Source organism: Hibiscus syriacus, unplaced genomic scaffold (genome assembly GCF_006381635.1).
Source record: "Hibiscus syriacus cultivar Baekdansim isolate YM2019G1 unplaced genomic scaffold, ASM638163v2 tig00113123_pilon, whole genome shotgun sequence".
NCBI lineage: Eukaryota > Viridiplantae > Streptophyta > Magnoliopsida > Malvales > Malvaceae > Hibiscus > Hibiscus syriacus.
The window spans coordinates 276,184-292,395 of record NW_024063443.1 but is presented as its reverse complement, the minus strand read 5'-3'; the positions used below and the strand labels follow the sequence as shown (position 1 = coordinate 292,395).

General features: G+C 34.8%; 2 protein-coding genes across 2 annotated transcripts; both read left to right on the top strand.

Annotated features, from left to right (window-relative positions):
* The first annotated feature begins 3,970 nt into the window (after positions 1 to 3,970).
* Positions 3,971 to 4,420, top strand: LOC120185516. The gene has a single exon (XM_039189713.1). It carries the CDS (start codon positions 3,971 to 3,973, stop codon positions 4,418 to 4,420), a length of 450 nt encoding a protein of 149 aa, XP_039045644.1.
* Positions 4,421 to 11,506: 7,086 nt separating this feature from the next.
* LOC120185473 lies at positions 11,507 to 13,194 on the top strand. Its single transcript, XM_039189678.1, has 8 exons — positions 11,507 to 11,579; positions 11,692 to 11,757; positions 11,858 to 11,955; positions 12,053 to 12,178; positions 12,279 to 12,608; positions 12,704 to 12,769; positions 12,872 to 12,994; positions 13,063 to 13,194. Exons 1-8 carry the CDS (start codon positions 11,519 to 11,521, stop codon positions 13,090 to 13,092), a joined length of 900 nt encoding a protein of 299 aa, XP_039045609.1. The 5' UTR covers positions 11,507 to 11,518; the 3' UTR covers positions 13,093 to 13,194.
* Positions 13,195 to 16,212: the final 3,018 nt, after the last annotated feature.

The following is a 16,212-nucleotide window of genomic DNA, read 5'->3' as shown; positions in this document are numbered from 1 at the left end:
GGGGTATTCTAGGTTTGTTGCTTGTTAATTGCATGGAATCGGGGTCCTTGAGTTTGGATTGGAAGAAGCTATTCGTGGGTTTGAATGAGCAGTCTCTCGACTTCTTCCCCCTGAGCTATGGGATGGAGTGGCTACTGTTAAACCCCCACCTTAGGTGATTGATGAAGGAATAGTTGATTGGAATCATGCTCTAGTGGGTCAATTTATTGGTTTGGCCCCGAGCTTTGGATCTATGCAGTGAATCATTGAAACAATTTAGGGAAATTCTTCGTGAGTTAAGGTTAGTCTTGCTGGCCCTAATCTCTTTGTGTTTTCATTTCTGGATGCTGGTTTGAGGGAATGGGTCATGAATAATGGACCCTGGCACGTCCAGAACAAGCCATTAGTCTTAAGGAATTGGGTGTCTGGTATGCAGAAGCTTAGCTTTGACCTATCCTTTATGTCGATATGGGTACAACTTTACAATGTTCCATTAGAGCTTTATTTTTCAGAAGGGTCTAAGTTATATATCTAGTGCCTTAGGAAACCCTTTATACATGGACGCAATAACGACTTCAAATGAGAGGCTCAGATTTGCCAAGGTTTGCGTGGAAATTAAAGCTGGAGCTCTTATTTCAGATGTTGTTCATGTTATTTTAAATGATGGGTCCTCTGTGGCTATTAGAGTATATGTGCCATGGCTTCCCAAATGTTGTGATAAGTGCAAATCATTTGGGCACCATGTTAACTCGTGCTCTGAGGCTAGGCACCCTCCCTAGAAACTTAAATAGGTGCAAGTCTGGAGGAAAAAAGAGAGTAATGTTATAGTATCTGTAAGTAAGGAACCTCTGCCAGTTATTGCCTCTGTTGCTATGGGGCTAGCTGAAATTACCAGCACTTCCAAGGAGATGAGCTCAGACTTTCTCTCTGGTAGTGGTAATAATGCTAAGGGATTGGTGATGGAATTACAAGTTAGCACTACTATGGAGACAACAATACAGGCTTTGCAGGAGGCCAGTGAGCCTAATTTGAATGATGTCATGGAAAATATTGTTAATCCTTCACAGATTCTTTTTGCTGATATGGTAAAGAAGCTGACAGACTCTTATGACACATGTATTGATGCCAATTGTTTTCAGGAAGCTGTTCATCCTAGGGATTTTCCTTCCCTTCAAGACTCTTTGAAGAAGAAGACAAAGGGGAGGAAAAAAGAGATTGTTGGCTCCTCTAGCAAAATAGAGATTGTGGTTGATGGTCATAAGAAAGCCAAAGTGGCTTCCATGGGCGTGGAAATGTTTCTCAATGAGATAAAGTCTAAAAAGAAAGAGTATCTTGAGAAAGCCAGGTGTAATGTGGTTAACTTGAGCACTGGCAGTAGTGCCCAACTTCCTTCATCTTAATGCTTGTCAGTTTCTGGAATGTTAGGGGGTCAACAATCCCATTAAACAGCTGAAGGTTCTTAGGAGATTAGATTCTTATGGTGTGGATGTTTTCTGTTTGATGGAATCTCGTATTAAAAGAGATAACTCTGCTAGATACACTGCTGCACTGTCTGATGATTGGAATTTTGCTAAGAATTATGAGTTTGTTGAAGGGGGTATACTGTGGATTTTTTGGAGGAAACATCTGTCAATCTCTGTCCTGAGGAGTTGTGACCAAGCTATTTCTATCATTGGGACTGAGGATGGGCATAGGACAACTTTTAATTTTGTTTATGGCAGCAACAATGGTGTGGTTAGAAGGGGTCTTTGGGATCATTTAAGTTTTGTTGAGAAGGATATTGGTCCCTCATCTTGGTTAATTGGTGGGGATTTTAACATCATTGCCAAAGCTGAGGAAAGCTCTGACTTTGATGTTTTGGGAGTCCATTGCACCTCTGATATGAAGGATTTTCAAGAACGTTTGGAGGGCCTTGACCTTATGGATCATCCATTTCTTGGGCCTTTATTCACTTGGTCCAATAAACAAGAAGTATCTTATTTAGCCCGCAAGCTGGATAGTATTTTAGTTAATGACCAATGGTTGTTGGATTTTCCAGAATCTTTTGTGGAATTTAAGGCCCAGGGGGTCTCTGATCACTATCAAGTTTTTTAATTGTTGGATTGGCAATGAATTTTTTTTCTACGTTAGGGATTCTTGGCAGCAATAATGTGGAGGATTTGCCATGAGTGTCTGTTAACAAGTTAAGAAGACTTAAACCTCTGCTTAAGGAGTTTAACAAGGAGTATTTATCTGAAATTTCTGGTAGAGTCAGAAATAAAAGGGCTGAATTGGAGCAAATCCAAACACTTAACCTGGCTCACACAAATCAGATGAAGATTGATGAAGAGAGAAGGGTTCATGCTGAATTAGTGGACTCTTAAGAAAGTTATTAAAGGTGATGATGGGCAGATCCATGAATCTTTTGAAGGAATGGCTGCTGAGCTAGTGGATTTTTTCACTAACCTCATTGGCTCTCTTGACCCTTTAGTAAAAGGATGCTCAGTTGAAAGTTTGAAGGACTTGCTGAGCTACTCCTTGCCTGAAGGTGCATATACCTTTCATACTAAGGAGGTGAGTGATATGGAGATCAAAGATGCCCTTTTTAGACAAGGGAAGAACAAGAGCCTAGGCCCCAATGGTTACACTGTTAGCTTCTTCAAAGCTGACTGGGACATTGTTGGTAATGATTTCATTTCTTCTGTGAGGTATTTCTTCCATACTTCTTGCTTTTTGCCTGTTTTCAATGCCACAACCTTGGTTTTGGTCCCTAAGTCCCTTAATACAAGCTTAGCTAAGGAAATTAGACCTATTTCTTGTTGTTCAGTGGTCTACAAAACCATTACTAGAGTACTTGTTAATAGACTTATTCCTTATTTCTCTGGTATGATTTCTCATAATCAGTCAGCTTTTGTCAAGGGTAGGAATATAGTAGATTATACTCTGCTAGCCCAGGAGGTAGTGAAAGGATACTCTAGGAAGAGCCTTTCTCCTAGATGTGCAGTTAAAATAGACTTGCAGAAGGCTTTTGATTCTATTAACTGGGACTTTTTGCTGATTGTTCTTGGGGCAATGGGGCTTCCTGATGTTTTCTGCAACTGGATCAAGGCTTGTATTACTACCCCCATGTATTCTGCTTGTTTGAATGGTAGCTTGGCGGGGTATTTTAAGGGGGCAATGGGAATTAGGCAAGGAGATCCTTTATCACCTTATCTTTTTGTCATTATGATAAATGTCTTGTCCTCTCTGCTGAATGTTGCTGCCAAGCAGGGAATTTTCAGATTCCACCCTAAATGTAAAAGAATCTTCCTCACTCATCTTTGCTTTGCAGATGATTTATTAGTTTTATGTCATGGCTCCCTTGAGTCTATGTTGGGTGTTCAAAGTACCTTATAGATATTCTATGAACTGTCAGGACTAAAGTTGAATGCTCTGAAGACTGAGTTTTTTGCATGTGGCTTGAATGAGAATGCCCTTGATCTGATACAGTTAGCTACTGGGTTTAGGGTGGCTCACCTCCCTGTTAGGTACCTTGGGGTGCCCATAGTAACCCGTAAACTTACAGGGAAGGATTGTTCTGCTCTGTTGGAGAGGATTAAAGGAAAACTGAGGTAATAGTCCATCAAGAAATTAAGTTTTGGGGGTAGGTTGCAGTTAGTTAAAACTATCTTGTTAGAGGGATCTTGCTTTATGGAGTAAATCCTGATGCCTGTTGTTAATAAGAAATATATTGGAAAATGAAGGTTCACTTTGGATTGCATGGGTTCAGGAGTATTGTTTCAATGCGGTGAGTTTCTGGGAGGTTGAATGTAAAGCCCACTTCAGCTGGATTTTAAAAAAGCTGCTGAGGCTTAGAGAGGAGGCTAGGAGATTATTTCTTCCTTGTGCTAATTGGAGCCTAGTTAGAGGCAAATGGATTTGGGATAATATTATAGTCCGAAAGGAGAAGGTCAGCTAGCACAAGATTATTTGGTTTCCTGTTCATATTCCAAAATTCTCCCTAATTTCTTGGATGGCCATCCTTGATAGGTTGCCTACTAAAGATAGGTTGGTTCGGTTTGGTTTGATCATGGACAATGGTTGTGTTGTGTGTGGGACTGGTTTGGAGACCCGTGACCATCTCTTTGCATATTATTCCTTTGCTAAGGAAGTATGGAGTGTTGTCCCATCTTCCTGTGGGATTCGAATTGGTTCGTATAGCTGGGATGTTCGTCTCAACTGGCTGATTGAGAACTTAAAGGGAAAATCTCTCCGTGTGCGGATTCTCAAGCTCTCTTGGACTGGCTTTCTGTATTATATTTGGGAGGAACGTAATTATAGGAACTTCAGGGGTTTATCACGTTCAGTTGATATTATTGTAAATAGTATAAAGGAGGCTGTGAAAATCAAATTGTATAATCATTGCATACATAGGGTTGATGATGCTAATAGGCATTTGTGCATAAGTTGGGGATTGACCTAACGCTGGAACTTGCCTTGTTTTGTAGTAGCTAAGCTGCATTCTTTTGGATGAATATAAATTACTTATCCAAAAATAAAATTTGTATGAACTTGAATTTACAAGCCAAACTAGGTTAAACTATATTATTTGCTTCAAATAATTGAACATGGAATCGGATTTTATATTATTATCTCCCTTTCCCACTCAACCAAGCTGCAACAAATTCACAATTCAATTCAAATATAGAACTACTACTACACCATATTTTAATTGCATGGTACCACCTTACCAAGCTCTCAGCGCATACTATTGAAGGTAGAAGTCTAACATAAATTAGTAATGGGTCGTTCAATTAAAAGAGTCTGAGTTGGTTCCTGATTAAATTTATTTTATATCGTTTTTAATTCAAATTATTTTAAGTTCTAACTACTGAATCCATATCATTTTAAATCTGTCTTATATATTATATTTATATTCGATATTGGAGACTATTTCTTGTATGAACTCATCATAATCTGAAATAAAATCAAAGTGATGATAGGTACACTTTTTAAGTAGGTGGAAATAATGAAGGGGAAAGAGTTAGGCATGGTGAACACCCAGCCTCACCAATGGAGTGGGTTCAAGTGGTAAGTAGATCTCAAGTTCGAGTTTTTGTGTATGCAAAATATCACCGTTGGGAGACTTTCACCCACCAAAACCCTAGATCTATCCAAATTAATCAAGACGAAACCTTGAAAACCGAAAGAACAACCAAAGAAAAAAAGAACAGTACCCATTCCTCCACCACACAATTGAGCACAACAATCCTTTTTTTTCAAATAAGTTACCATCTTCCTTGTAATTTATGCATCTCTGAATGAGAAATAAATACCAATTTATTTCCTTGTATTTTCCCCATCATTTGATCATCTCAATTAGGTCAGATTACGTATTTATATCATATATTTTTATTATATCATACATATTCGTGGGTGAAAAATATTGATTAATTTGTCGATAAATATAAATATAAATATTTATTAATAATAAAAAACAATTATTATTGATAAATTGTATGAATGGTTCATTCAATTAATTTATTCAATTTATGATTTAAATTCTTTTATTTAAAAGTTTTAATATTTTGTGTAGTTAAATTTATTCATCGCTGATAATATATATATATATATATATATATATATATTAATAGTATTATAAATAATTGGAGGTCTTGTGACCTACGTTAGGGTCAGTCATTTTCACTTGTGTCATTGACGGCATTACCTCCAATTACATGCACATCTCGACTTTATATATTTATATATTTTTAATTATATTTTGGGTGGATTTTCTCAAGTAGGGAACATCTTGTGTTTTCATGCATCGTTTTATATTCCGTTTCTTGGAAGCATTTCCCCAATATATAACGATATTTTGTCTTCATTTGCTACTTGATGACTAAATAATTTATTAAAACATACTTTTTTCAATTATTATTATTGAATATTAATTTAAATTAGATACTCCAGAGATTCGATATACAACTATCATTCTGTTAATTCAATTTATTTTATTTACCAACGTTAAAATATAAAATTTCGACATTATTTTAAAAACATAACATCTCTTTAAATAAACCCATTATTATTGATAGAATATATTCCTTTCTTTTAACATTAATGAGTATGCCTATGATCTAACAACTTTATTAGATATATTCATTTTTACTATTTTAATGTGATGACTTGACTTCCATTATTTTTAATATTTATATACACACTAAGCTTTGAGAGATTGATTAATATGTTTTAAAACTAATTTATCTATTAATAAATGAAATCCTAAAATGGGCACATAATGTATTAAGATTTAAACAATATTTTGGGCAGCTGACGTGGATTTATTTTTCTATCTCTAGTTGAAGCAATGCTCGAAAGGCAAGCAAGGGGTTGATGCACAATGCACATGAATTCCATGTCTACGTAGCTGCACACATCATCTAAAACATGTTCCTTCTTTTGTCAATTAAATATTAGAGAGAGGTTTGGGGAAAAAATATATCTAAATGACATATTTTACATGGAAATAGTTCTTAATGAAACCTTTGAATAAATACATGGGAAAATTACACACAGGAATTCATACCATGTTCACACCTGTGTAATTATTATTATTATTATTATTATAGGTTCACACTTCTAAGTTCTATGAAACTTAATAGTAATTAATTCTATGGTTGAAATTTTAAAACCCATCTCCCCGTGAACTATAATTTCTGGTTGTTGACGTTTTACGATTTTTTAAAATTTGCAAGTTTCTTGAAGTTTTCATATTAATTTGTTTTTAAAATATGTTGATAGTTTTTTATATTTAGTTTTGGAGTTAAATTATTTTACATTCCTAATCTATGACCCTAATTTCAAATTGGTCCCTAGATTTTTAAATGTTTCAATATCATCCTTAAACTATGACTATCATTCTAAATTAGTCCTCAAACTTCTAAACATTTCATTTCCATCCCCAAACTATGATCTTCATTCTAAACTGGTCCCAAAATTTTTGAATATTTCAATTTTAATTTTATCCTAAATTATATGTATATACCATCTCTTGTTAATAAAATCATTAGGTCGGGTTATATTATTATATGTTTGGGAAAAAGATTAGGTTAAACTATGGTTGAAATGGATTACTTATTTGCATGAATTCGGGGATGAAATTTGAAGATCTAAAAGTTTAGGGACCAATTTAAAATGAGATTTATAGTTGGGGATGAATTTGGAATGTTCAAAAGATTAAGGACTAATTTAGAATGAGAATCATAGTTTGAGGATGAAATTGGAATGTTTAAAAGTTTAAGGATTAATTTAAAATAAAGGTTATAGTTTGGGGATATATGATGCAATTAGGGATGGGCATGAGACTCGAACCCGATGGGTTCCGACCTAGGGTTCTAACCCAACCTGACCCGACCTAAAAAAATATAATTTTACCTTATATATATAAGGATAATTGAAATAATACAACCAATATATTGTTTTCTTTCAATTAAATACATATTTTTATTGAATGAAAATGATATTTTTAATATATATATATTATTTCAGATCAGGTTCGGATTTTATCTCAAAACAGGTCGAGTTCAGGTCGGGTGGACCAAAAATCCGACCCGACCCATGCCCATCCTTAGATGCAATTGACTCTTAATTTTAAATAATTTTATTTAAATAATAATAATATTTTCAAAAATTTTTAAAAGAATCAATTAAATTCTTCTATCATATAATCATCACATGTTCCTAAAAATCAGCAACAATCTTCGTAAGTCAAAACTTCATATTAACCAATTTTTAGGTTTAAGGGCTTATTTAGGCAAAATAATAATAATAATAAAAATAAAGAGTTGAATTAATTTTTTCAAAAACTTAAGGGTTTTAAGAATCATCTTATGACATTTTTTTACTCTCAAACTTTTTAAAGAAATAATTTTAACCCTTAAATTTTTCTCCTGTTTTGGCCCTTAGGTTTTCGTCGATTGGTTAAATTTGATTACAAAAACAAAATCAAGAGTAAAAAAAACAGATAAGGGCTAAAATAATTTGTTTGAAAAGTATGAGAGACCAAAAATATTATTAAACCTTAATATTTGTAATTGAAAAAAAAAACATATATTTGTAACTAACCAATGGTACTTGAAAGACGAGAAAAGGTCAAATCATGGTTTTTATCCTACAAGTTTCAAACTTTTCAGTTTCTTTATATTTTAATATAATTTGACACATTGTAATTTTTTCTATTATTATTATTATTATTATACGTAGGGATAGGCGTAGGACCCGAACCCGACGGATTTCGACCCGACTAGTTGGGTCGGATCATTTTTTAAAGGTGATGTTTGGGTTGGGTCGTTTTAGGGTGAAAAATACCCGATCCGATCCTAAAAATAATTTTACACTATATATTTAGGAATAATTACAATAATACTCCTCCATATATTATTTTTTTCAATTAAATCACTGTTTTATTGAATAAAAAATAATATATTTTATTATTTCATATTGATTTCAGATTTTATCTCAAAAAATCGGGTCGGATTCGAATCAGGTGGATGATATATGTTTTTCGGGTCGGGTCGGGTGAAGGATATAAAATTTTCAGGTCGGGTCAGATTAGCCCAAACCTGACCCGTGCCCATACCTAATTATAGGAGTTTAGAAAATTAAAATTTTGGGTTATACTAATTTTGTGTAGATGAATGGAAAGTCTTAGTGGTAAGAAGTCTCCTGATTGGATGCCACGTGGCATACACAACTGACATCTGCCCTTTATACTAGGAAAATAAAATTGGTCTGTTTTTTAGGCATATGAATATCCTCTTTTCCGGTCCAATCTTTCGTGCTATGCCACCTGCCACCAAACTCATTATAAAATTCCAAAGAACGGCTTACAGCTCACCAAACCAAAGGTAATTTAAACCACTGTCTAACTTATATTTTAGTCCTTTTTATTGTATTGAAATTTGAAAATTAATATATCTATAACAATTTAATTGTCATTTTTCTAATATTACTAATAGAATTAAATTGATAATAATATTAACTATTTTCTTTAAATAATAAAATTACTTTTTGAAAAATAATTTAAGTATTTGATTAACATACAAATTTATTAAGTCAATATAATTAACTGAAATTTACAACGGAATTATAAAAATAAAAAATAAATCAAATTAAATTAAGTGTAGGAAGATTAAATACTATATTCCAAGATTATTTCAAATTTTATTTAGGCGGAACACTATGAAGACTAATGGGGCCATGGCCCTCCGAAGTTTGAAAAATTATAATTTTCACCCTTAAAATTGTTTAAAAAATTAATTTGGCAATAAATTTTTTTTAGGAATTTAAAATTTCAAAATTTTAGTCAGACCCATTGGTTTTTGAAAAAAAAAAAGTAAATTGAATCATTCAATCTTTTTGAAAGATTTTATTTTAACCTCTAAGATTTTAAAGTTTTAAGTTAACCCTAAACTTTAACGCCAAGTTCCGCAATTGGGCTTAATGATTTATTACTCTGATAGGAAAGTATAAAGACTTAAGATCAGGGTAGTCGAGTAGTGCGGGTCACAGTCATAGGGTGTAACATCTTTGTCTTCTTTTTAATGTCTTTGTAATAATTTCTATGACTTCTATTTTATATATGTTTCTGTCATTAGAATTTATGAATGCTTAGAACTAGAGTAGTGGAATAGTGTTGCCTTAGTTTAGGTTTTCACCAATTTGATTTTATTCCTTCTCGTAGCTTGCTATCGTTGACTATTGTGTATCATTCTCTTCAGGTTTCCTCTTTTTAAATTTAGTCGGGTCTTACGTTTCTGTCTATATACAGAGATTTTTATGCAGGGATTAATTCCCATTACAGACGCGCATATGAAGATTGCATATGAAGACTGTTCAACTATTTATTTATACATGCATTGCATTTTATCTTTATTTTTAATTTTCTGACTGCCAGAGGTCTCCCACGGAAGCTGCGGTCTCCCACGGAAGCTGCTCTCAATCCTAGCGTTGGGGACAACCTACTACCCTACCTCTCCTTACCCCATTGCATATGAGAATAAGGTTTTGTTGTTATTGTTGTTGTTGATTTATTGCTCTCAAAATTTTAATAGAAAAGTATTTCAGCTCTTGATTTTTTTTATCTTTTGATTCATAAATTTTTATTTTTTTCGTAAAATAAACTAATTGATAAAAATTAATGATAATATTAATCTGATATTAACTATTTGATCGTTTTATTAATGTTCAGTAAGTTATTTTGATTTTCTACAAAAGATAAATAAAAAATTAAAAATATAGAATGTTAAAAAATATATTACTCTATATATTTTTAACTTGTTAAAAATTATAAAAGTATGTAAGAAAAAGCATAAAAACTATTAAAAATTCTGTAGTATTTTTAATCAATTGATTCGATTTAATAAAAAATGAAAATTCAAAATCAAAAGAGAAAAAAAAAGGAAAAATTATTAAATCAACTCCACTAATCACGTCATCTGTAGTTCCAACCAATAAGATTCATCCATCTCATTTTCTTTCAAAGTGAATCTTCACATCTTTCCTACATGTAAAACAAATAGTGAATAGTTATTTAGAAGTTATCTTGAAATGAATGAACCTTATTGATTAGGACAACAGATGTAGTGAGCCAGTTTCATCTAATAATTTCTCGAGAAAAAAGTGGAGAAATAAAATATATATTTTAAATATTTAAAGATAAAAAATGTGATTTGACCTTTTAGTCATCCCATTACATAAAAATTTGCAGCAAAGTTCCGGGATATTGCTGTAACAATAAACAAAGGAATAAATTCGGACCGTGGGAAACAAAACAGCAAAATATGAAGATCAAGCTCTGTTTTACTTTTTATTTAATTTTCCATAAAAAGAACTTGCCTTTTCGCTTTGGGTTGCTTCCTATTACTTTCTTCTACATATTTCGTATTGATTTTTTCAACACAAGTTAATTAAACGTGATTAACTTGAATAGCCTACCATCTTTCTTTGCCTATAAAAACCCATTTTGGGGCTCTCTTCTCCTTCCCCCTCTCCCTTCGCTCTCTGCTGTCCATTGGCGACATCACAACACGTCTCTCTTTCAAAGACTCTTCCTTTGATTAGCTTACCTTGTTTTTGAAACCGGTATGGTATTCATTCATTGCAAGCCCTAAAATTTTTCTTGCATCTGCTTTGGTTTTGCGGGGGGGAAAACCTTTCAACTTTCTAGGTTCTTGTTCATGAAAATGATTTCCATTTTGGGGTTCTCTAAAGAAACATATGGGATGCTTCATTTCTCTTTTTTATGGAGAGTTGTTTTCTTTTTCATCCACCAAAAAAAATTATGGGTCTAATCAATACCTTTTGGATCATACATCAACTTAGCGGCTTCTTTTTCATTGGCTGAATTATCATCACTTTTCAATTCAAAATTCCTTAAAGTGCATGATTTTAGCTGTTTTTTTAATATTTGAAAGGGCCTTTACTTGCATTATTGGATACATGTTCTTGGATACCGGTTTGCTTGGTTGGACTTGAATGCTAACTTGTTTTCCATTGCTTAATTTAGGTCCCTTGAAAAATGGAATACGAGGATAAATACAGTTTAACTAAGAGGCCTAAATATGATTGCCTCTTGTTTGGTAAGCTCATATCCTTGAAAAACACAAGGCTAAGAAGAATTATGATGATCTTTACACTAATTCAACTGAGACTGCAAATATATTAAAGCTAGAAATTTGGTTGAATTTGCAGATCTCGATGATACCCTTTATCCAAAAAGTTCTGGTATTGCAAGAGAGTGTGGGAAGAATATTAGGGGTAAAGGATTTATATTTTGATACTTGGCTGCTACCATTTTTACTATCAAGATTCCATGGTAATCAGATTTTTTTTAATGAATGTCTTTTTTCCTTTTCAGATTACATGGTTGAAAAACTGGGCGTAGAAAAGGACAAAGTTGTTGAATTGGCCGACCTCTTGTATAAGAATTATGGGACATCAATGGCTGGCCTTAGGGTAAAAAATAATATAAATTTACTTTCATTGAACCTTTTCTTTTCATTAGGTAAAATATAATATAAATTTGATATACTTTTTTTTATCTTATTTGCAGGCTGTTGGTTATGACTTTGACTATGATGAGTTCCATAGTTATGTTCATGGAAGACTTCCATATGAGAACCTACAACCAGATCCTTCATTGAAGAGTTTATTGCAGACTTTGCCTCTTCGAAAAATCGTAAGCAGATTGATTACTTCATGCATAAGCAAGTATTGATCATGTTTTTTTTTTAATCTAATGGTCTCCTAACAGAACTTGATGTCTCTTGTTGTTTTAGATATTCACAAATGCAGACAGGGTCCATGCCGTTACTGCTCTCAGTAGACTCGGTTTGGAAGACTGTTTCGAAGGGATTATCTGCTTCGAGACTCTCAATCCCACCCATAAGAATGCAGTTTCTGACGATGAAGATGATATTGAGTTCTTAGGATCCGCCACCACTACCACAACCGACGCTCCTAGATGCCGTCAAATATTCGACATAATTAATCATTTCTCCCACCCAAACAATGGTACAACTTTACCCAAGACGCCTATTGTTTGCAAGCCGCAAGAATCCTCCATAGAGCGTGCTCTCAAGATCGCCAAAGTCAACCCTCAGAGAACAGTAAGATGATCGATAATTGATCGTCATGCATTCTGTAACAAGTTGTGTTTTTATGGTCTACTGATGTTTTCCTTCATTGGATTTTTCTGTTTTAGTTGTTCTTCGAGGATAGCGTCCGCAACATCCAGGCCGGAAAAAATGTCGGTCTTCACACCGTGCTGGCAAGTCCTTGAAAACCTTGTTCTTTTACTTAACATGCAAAGTTCCTCAAAACGACCATGAAACTAACGAACTAGTTGTTCTTCAATTAAAAATTTATGCAGATCGGCACTTCCCAGAGACCTAAAGGTGCAGATTATGCATTAGAAAGCATTCACAACATCAAGCAGGCGATACCAGAGCTGTGGGAAACCGGTAGGAAATCCGAAGTCAGTTATACCGGTCAGGCCGTTGCAGTCGGGACATCCATGACAGCTTAGATCCTATGTTGTCCCCATTCCGACCTTCCGGTCAGGTTGCGGTGGAGACATCCGTGACAGCCTAGATCCTATGCTGTCCCCATTCATTGTTATTGTTTAGAAGATGATGTATATTTCTGTATATATATATATATATATGAAGAATAAAGGAAATTCTCCTTTTTTGATTAAAAAGAGTAATTCTTTTAATTATCCTTTCCCCTGTTTCAGATGGCTTAATCAGTGTTGTCTTAATCGATATTTGAAGGCCGTATTGCTCACGATATGAATATAATATATGACTCATGAGATATAATATAATCATTTTCTCTTCATATAATGGAGGAATTGTATGTTGGGAAATAAACTCGAGTACGAGTAATTTCTCTATAATCAGATTAGTGAGAATGCAAAATAAAAGCGGAAAAATAATACCCGAAATTGATAACGGAGTTCAGTCAATTTTACTTACGTCTCCGGATTACTGCAGATCTTTTACTAAGAGATAAAATTTACAGGTGTTTACAAAACACTCACTACTCACAAGAAATTATCTAGTATTAGGAGAAAGAAATGATTTGGGATTTTGGGATGATTTTGAAGCTAAATGAGCTAGGGTATTTATAGTTAAAACTTAGGGACTAATCTTTAAAAATACCCTAAAGTCTAATGACTAAAACTAATTAACCCTTGCTTAAATTCAAAAATATGGGCTGCCTAACTTTGAAATTTAAGGCAGCCCCCCACCTTTGAAATTCAAGCAGCCACCGGCTGCTATTATTTGACCAACAATCTCCCACTTGAAGACTGATTTTAATCTGTCTTCACACCTTGATCAATGGAACAGCATTGCTAGTCTTGTTATTCTAGCATGCCAACTGAAGTTGAACACAACTTCAGTTTTTCCGTAATCACCGTTTTTGTCAACATGTCTGCCGGATTTCGAGCTCCACTAATCTTTTCAAGTTTAAAAATCCCATCTTTCAGAAGAGGCCGGATAAAATGATATCTCAATTGTATGTGCTTCGTTCTGGAATGAAAAGACAGATTCTTTGCTAGATGTATAGCACTTTGACTATCTCAGTACAAGACATTGTTCTCTTGTTTCTTGCCTAACTCTTCCAAGAAACTTTAGAGCCAAACCATCTCCTTGATGGCTTCCGTAACAGCGACATATTCTGCTTCAGTTGTGGAGAGAGCAACTATCTTCTGTAGTTGAGAAACCCAACTCACTGCATTTCCTCCTAGAGTATAGACATACCCTGTAGTGCTTCTTCTGATGTCGACATTTCCGGCTAAGTCAACATCTACATAGCCTATCAGTATCGTATCTCCACATTTGAAACAAAGTTCTTTGTTTGTGGTACCCCGCAGATATCTGAGGATCCATTTGACTGCTTCCCAGTGTACCTTGCCTGGATTATTCATATACCTGCTAACAGCTCCCACTGCATGAGCAATATCTGGTCTGGTACAAACCATGGCACACATCAGACTTCCAATTGCTGAGGCATACGACACCTTCACCATGTGTGCACGTTCTTCCTCCGTCTTTGGTGACTGTTTTTTGGAGAGTCTGAAATGAACACCTAAAGGTGTACTTACTGGTTTAGCATCTTGCATGTTGAACCTGGAGAGTACTTTGTTGATGTACTCAGCCTGTGATAACATCAAAGTCCCCGACTTTGTGTCTCTCTTAATCCTCATCCTAAGAATCTGCTTTGCAGCGCCCAGATCCTTCATAGCAAACTGATTCGATAATTTTTGCTTCAAGTTTATAATCTCTTGCATGTCTGAGCCTGCAACGAGCATGTCATCAACGTACAAGAATAAAATAATGAAGCTATTGTCGAACCTCTTGATGTAGCAACAATGATCTGCTTGGCATCTGGTAAAACCATTGCTACCCATGAAGTTGTCGAACTTCTTGTACCACTGTCTAGGAGCTTGTTTTAAACCATACAAGCTCTTCTTCAACCTGCATACCATGTTTTTCTTGTCTACCTTTATGAAGCCTTCTGGCTGCCTCATATAGATTTCTTCCTCCAAATCACCATGAAGGAAAGCTGTCTTTACATCTAACTGCTCAAGATGTAAATTTTCTGCAGCTACAATTTTCAACACCAGTCTGATTGTAGACAGTTTTACAACTGAGAAAATTTCATTGTAGTCAATACCTTCCTTTTGCTGAAAACCTTTGACAACCAATCTTGCTTTGTAGCTGCTCCCATCGTGCTCTTCTTTGATCCTGTAGATCCACTTGTTATGGAGCGATTTCTTGCCTGGTGGTAATTCAGCTAATTCCCATGTCTGATTTGACATAAGCGAGTCCATCTCATCTTTCATGGAAGACTCCCACTTGACTGAATCCTCCACTTGCATTGCTTTATCATAGCACTCTGGTTCACCATTGTCAGTCAGCAACAAGTAGTGCAAAGAAGGAGAATACCGTTGGGTTGGTTTAGGAATTCTAGAGGAGCGTCTCAGTTCTGGTGTGACTGGTTCTTCTTGAACTGCTTCAGGAGTGATCTGAACATCATTTCCAGAAATCTCCTCAAACTCAGCAAATTCCTTTATTTCAGCTTCGGTATTGGAGCTACTTGATTCTATGGTTGATATGTCTTTGTACATCACATTCTCATTGAAAATGACATCTCTGCTTATGACGATCTTCCGATTTTCATAGTCCCAAAACCGATAATCGAGCTCATCACCGTCATAACCAACAAAGACGCATTTTTTGGACTTGGCATCAAGTTTACTTCTTTCAGCAGAGTTTATGTGTACATAAGAAATACAACCAAACACTCTTAAGTATGAAAGGTTTATTTCTTTCTTGCTCCAAGCTTCCTCTGGTATTCCGCCATCTAAAGGAACTGAGGGCTCACGGTTGATCAGGTAAGCTGCAGTGTTAATAGCTTCAGCCCATAGAATTTTGGGCAAGCCGACATGTATCCTCATGCTTCTGGCACGTTCATTTAGAGTTTTGTTCATGCGCTCTGCTACGCCATTCTACTGTGGTGTCATGGGAACTGTTGTCTCCATCTTGATCCCATTATTTGCGCAAAATTATCTGAATCTACGATTTCTGTACTCTCTTCCATTGTCAGACCTCAACCGCTTGACTTTCAGACTAGTCTCATTTTCCACCATGGCCTTCCATTTTCTGAAGGAATTAAAGACTTCTGATTTTTTTTCTTCAGAAA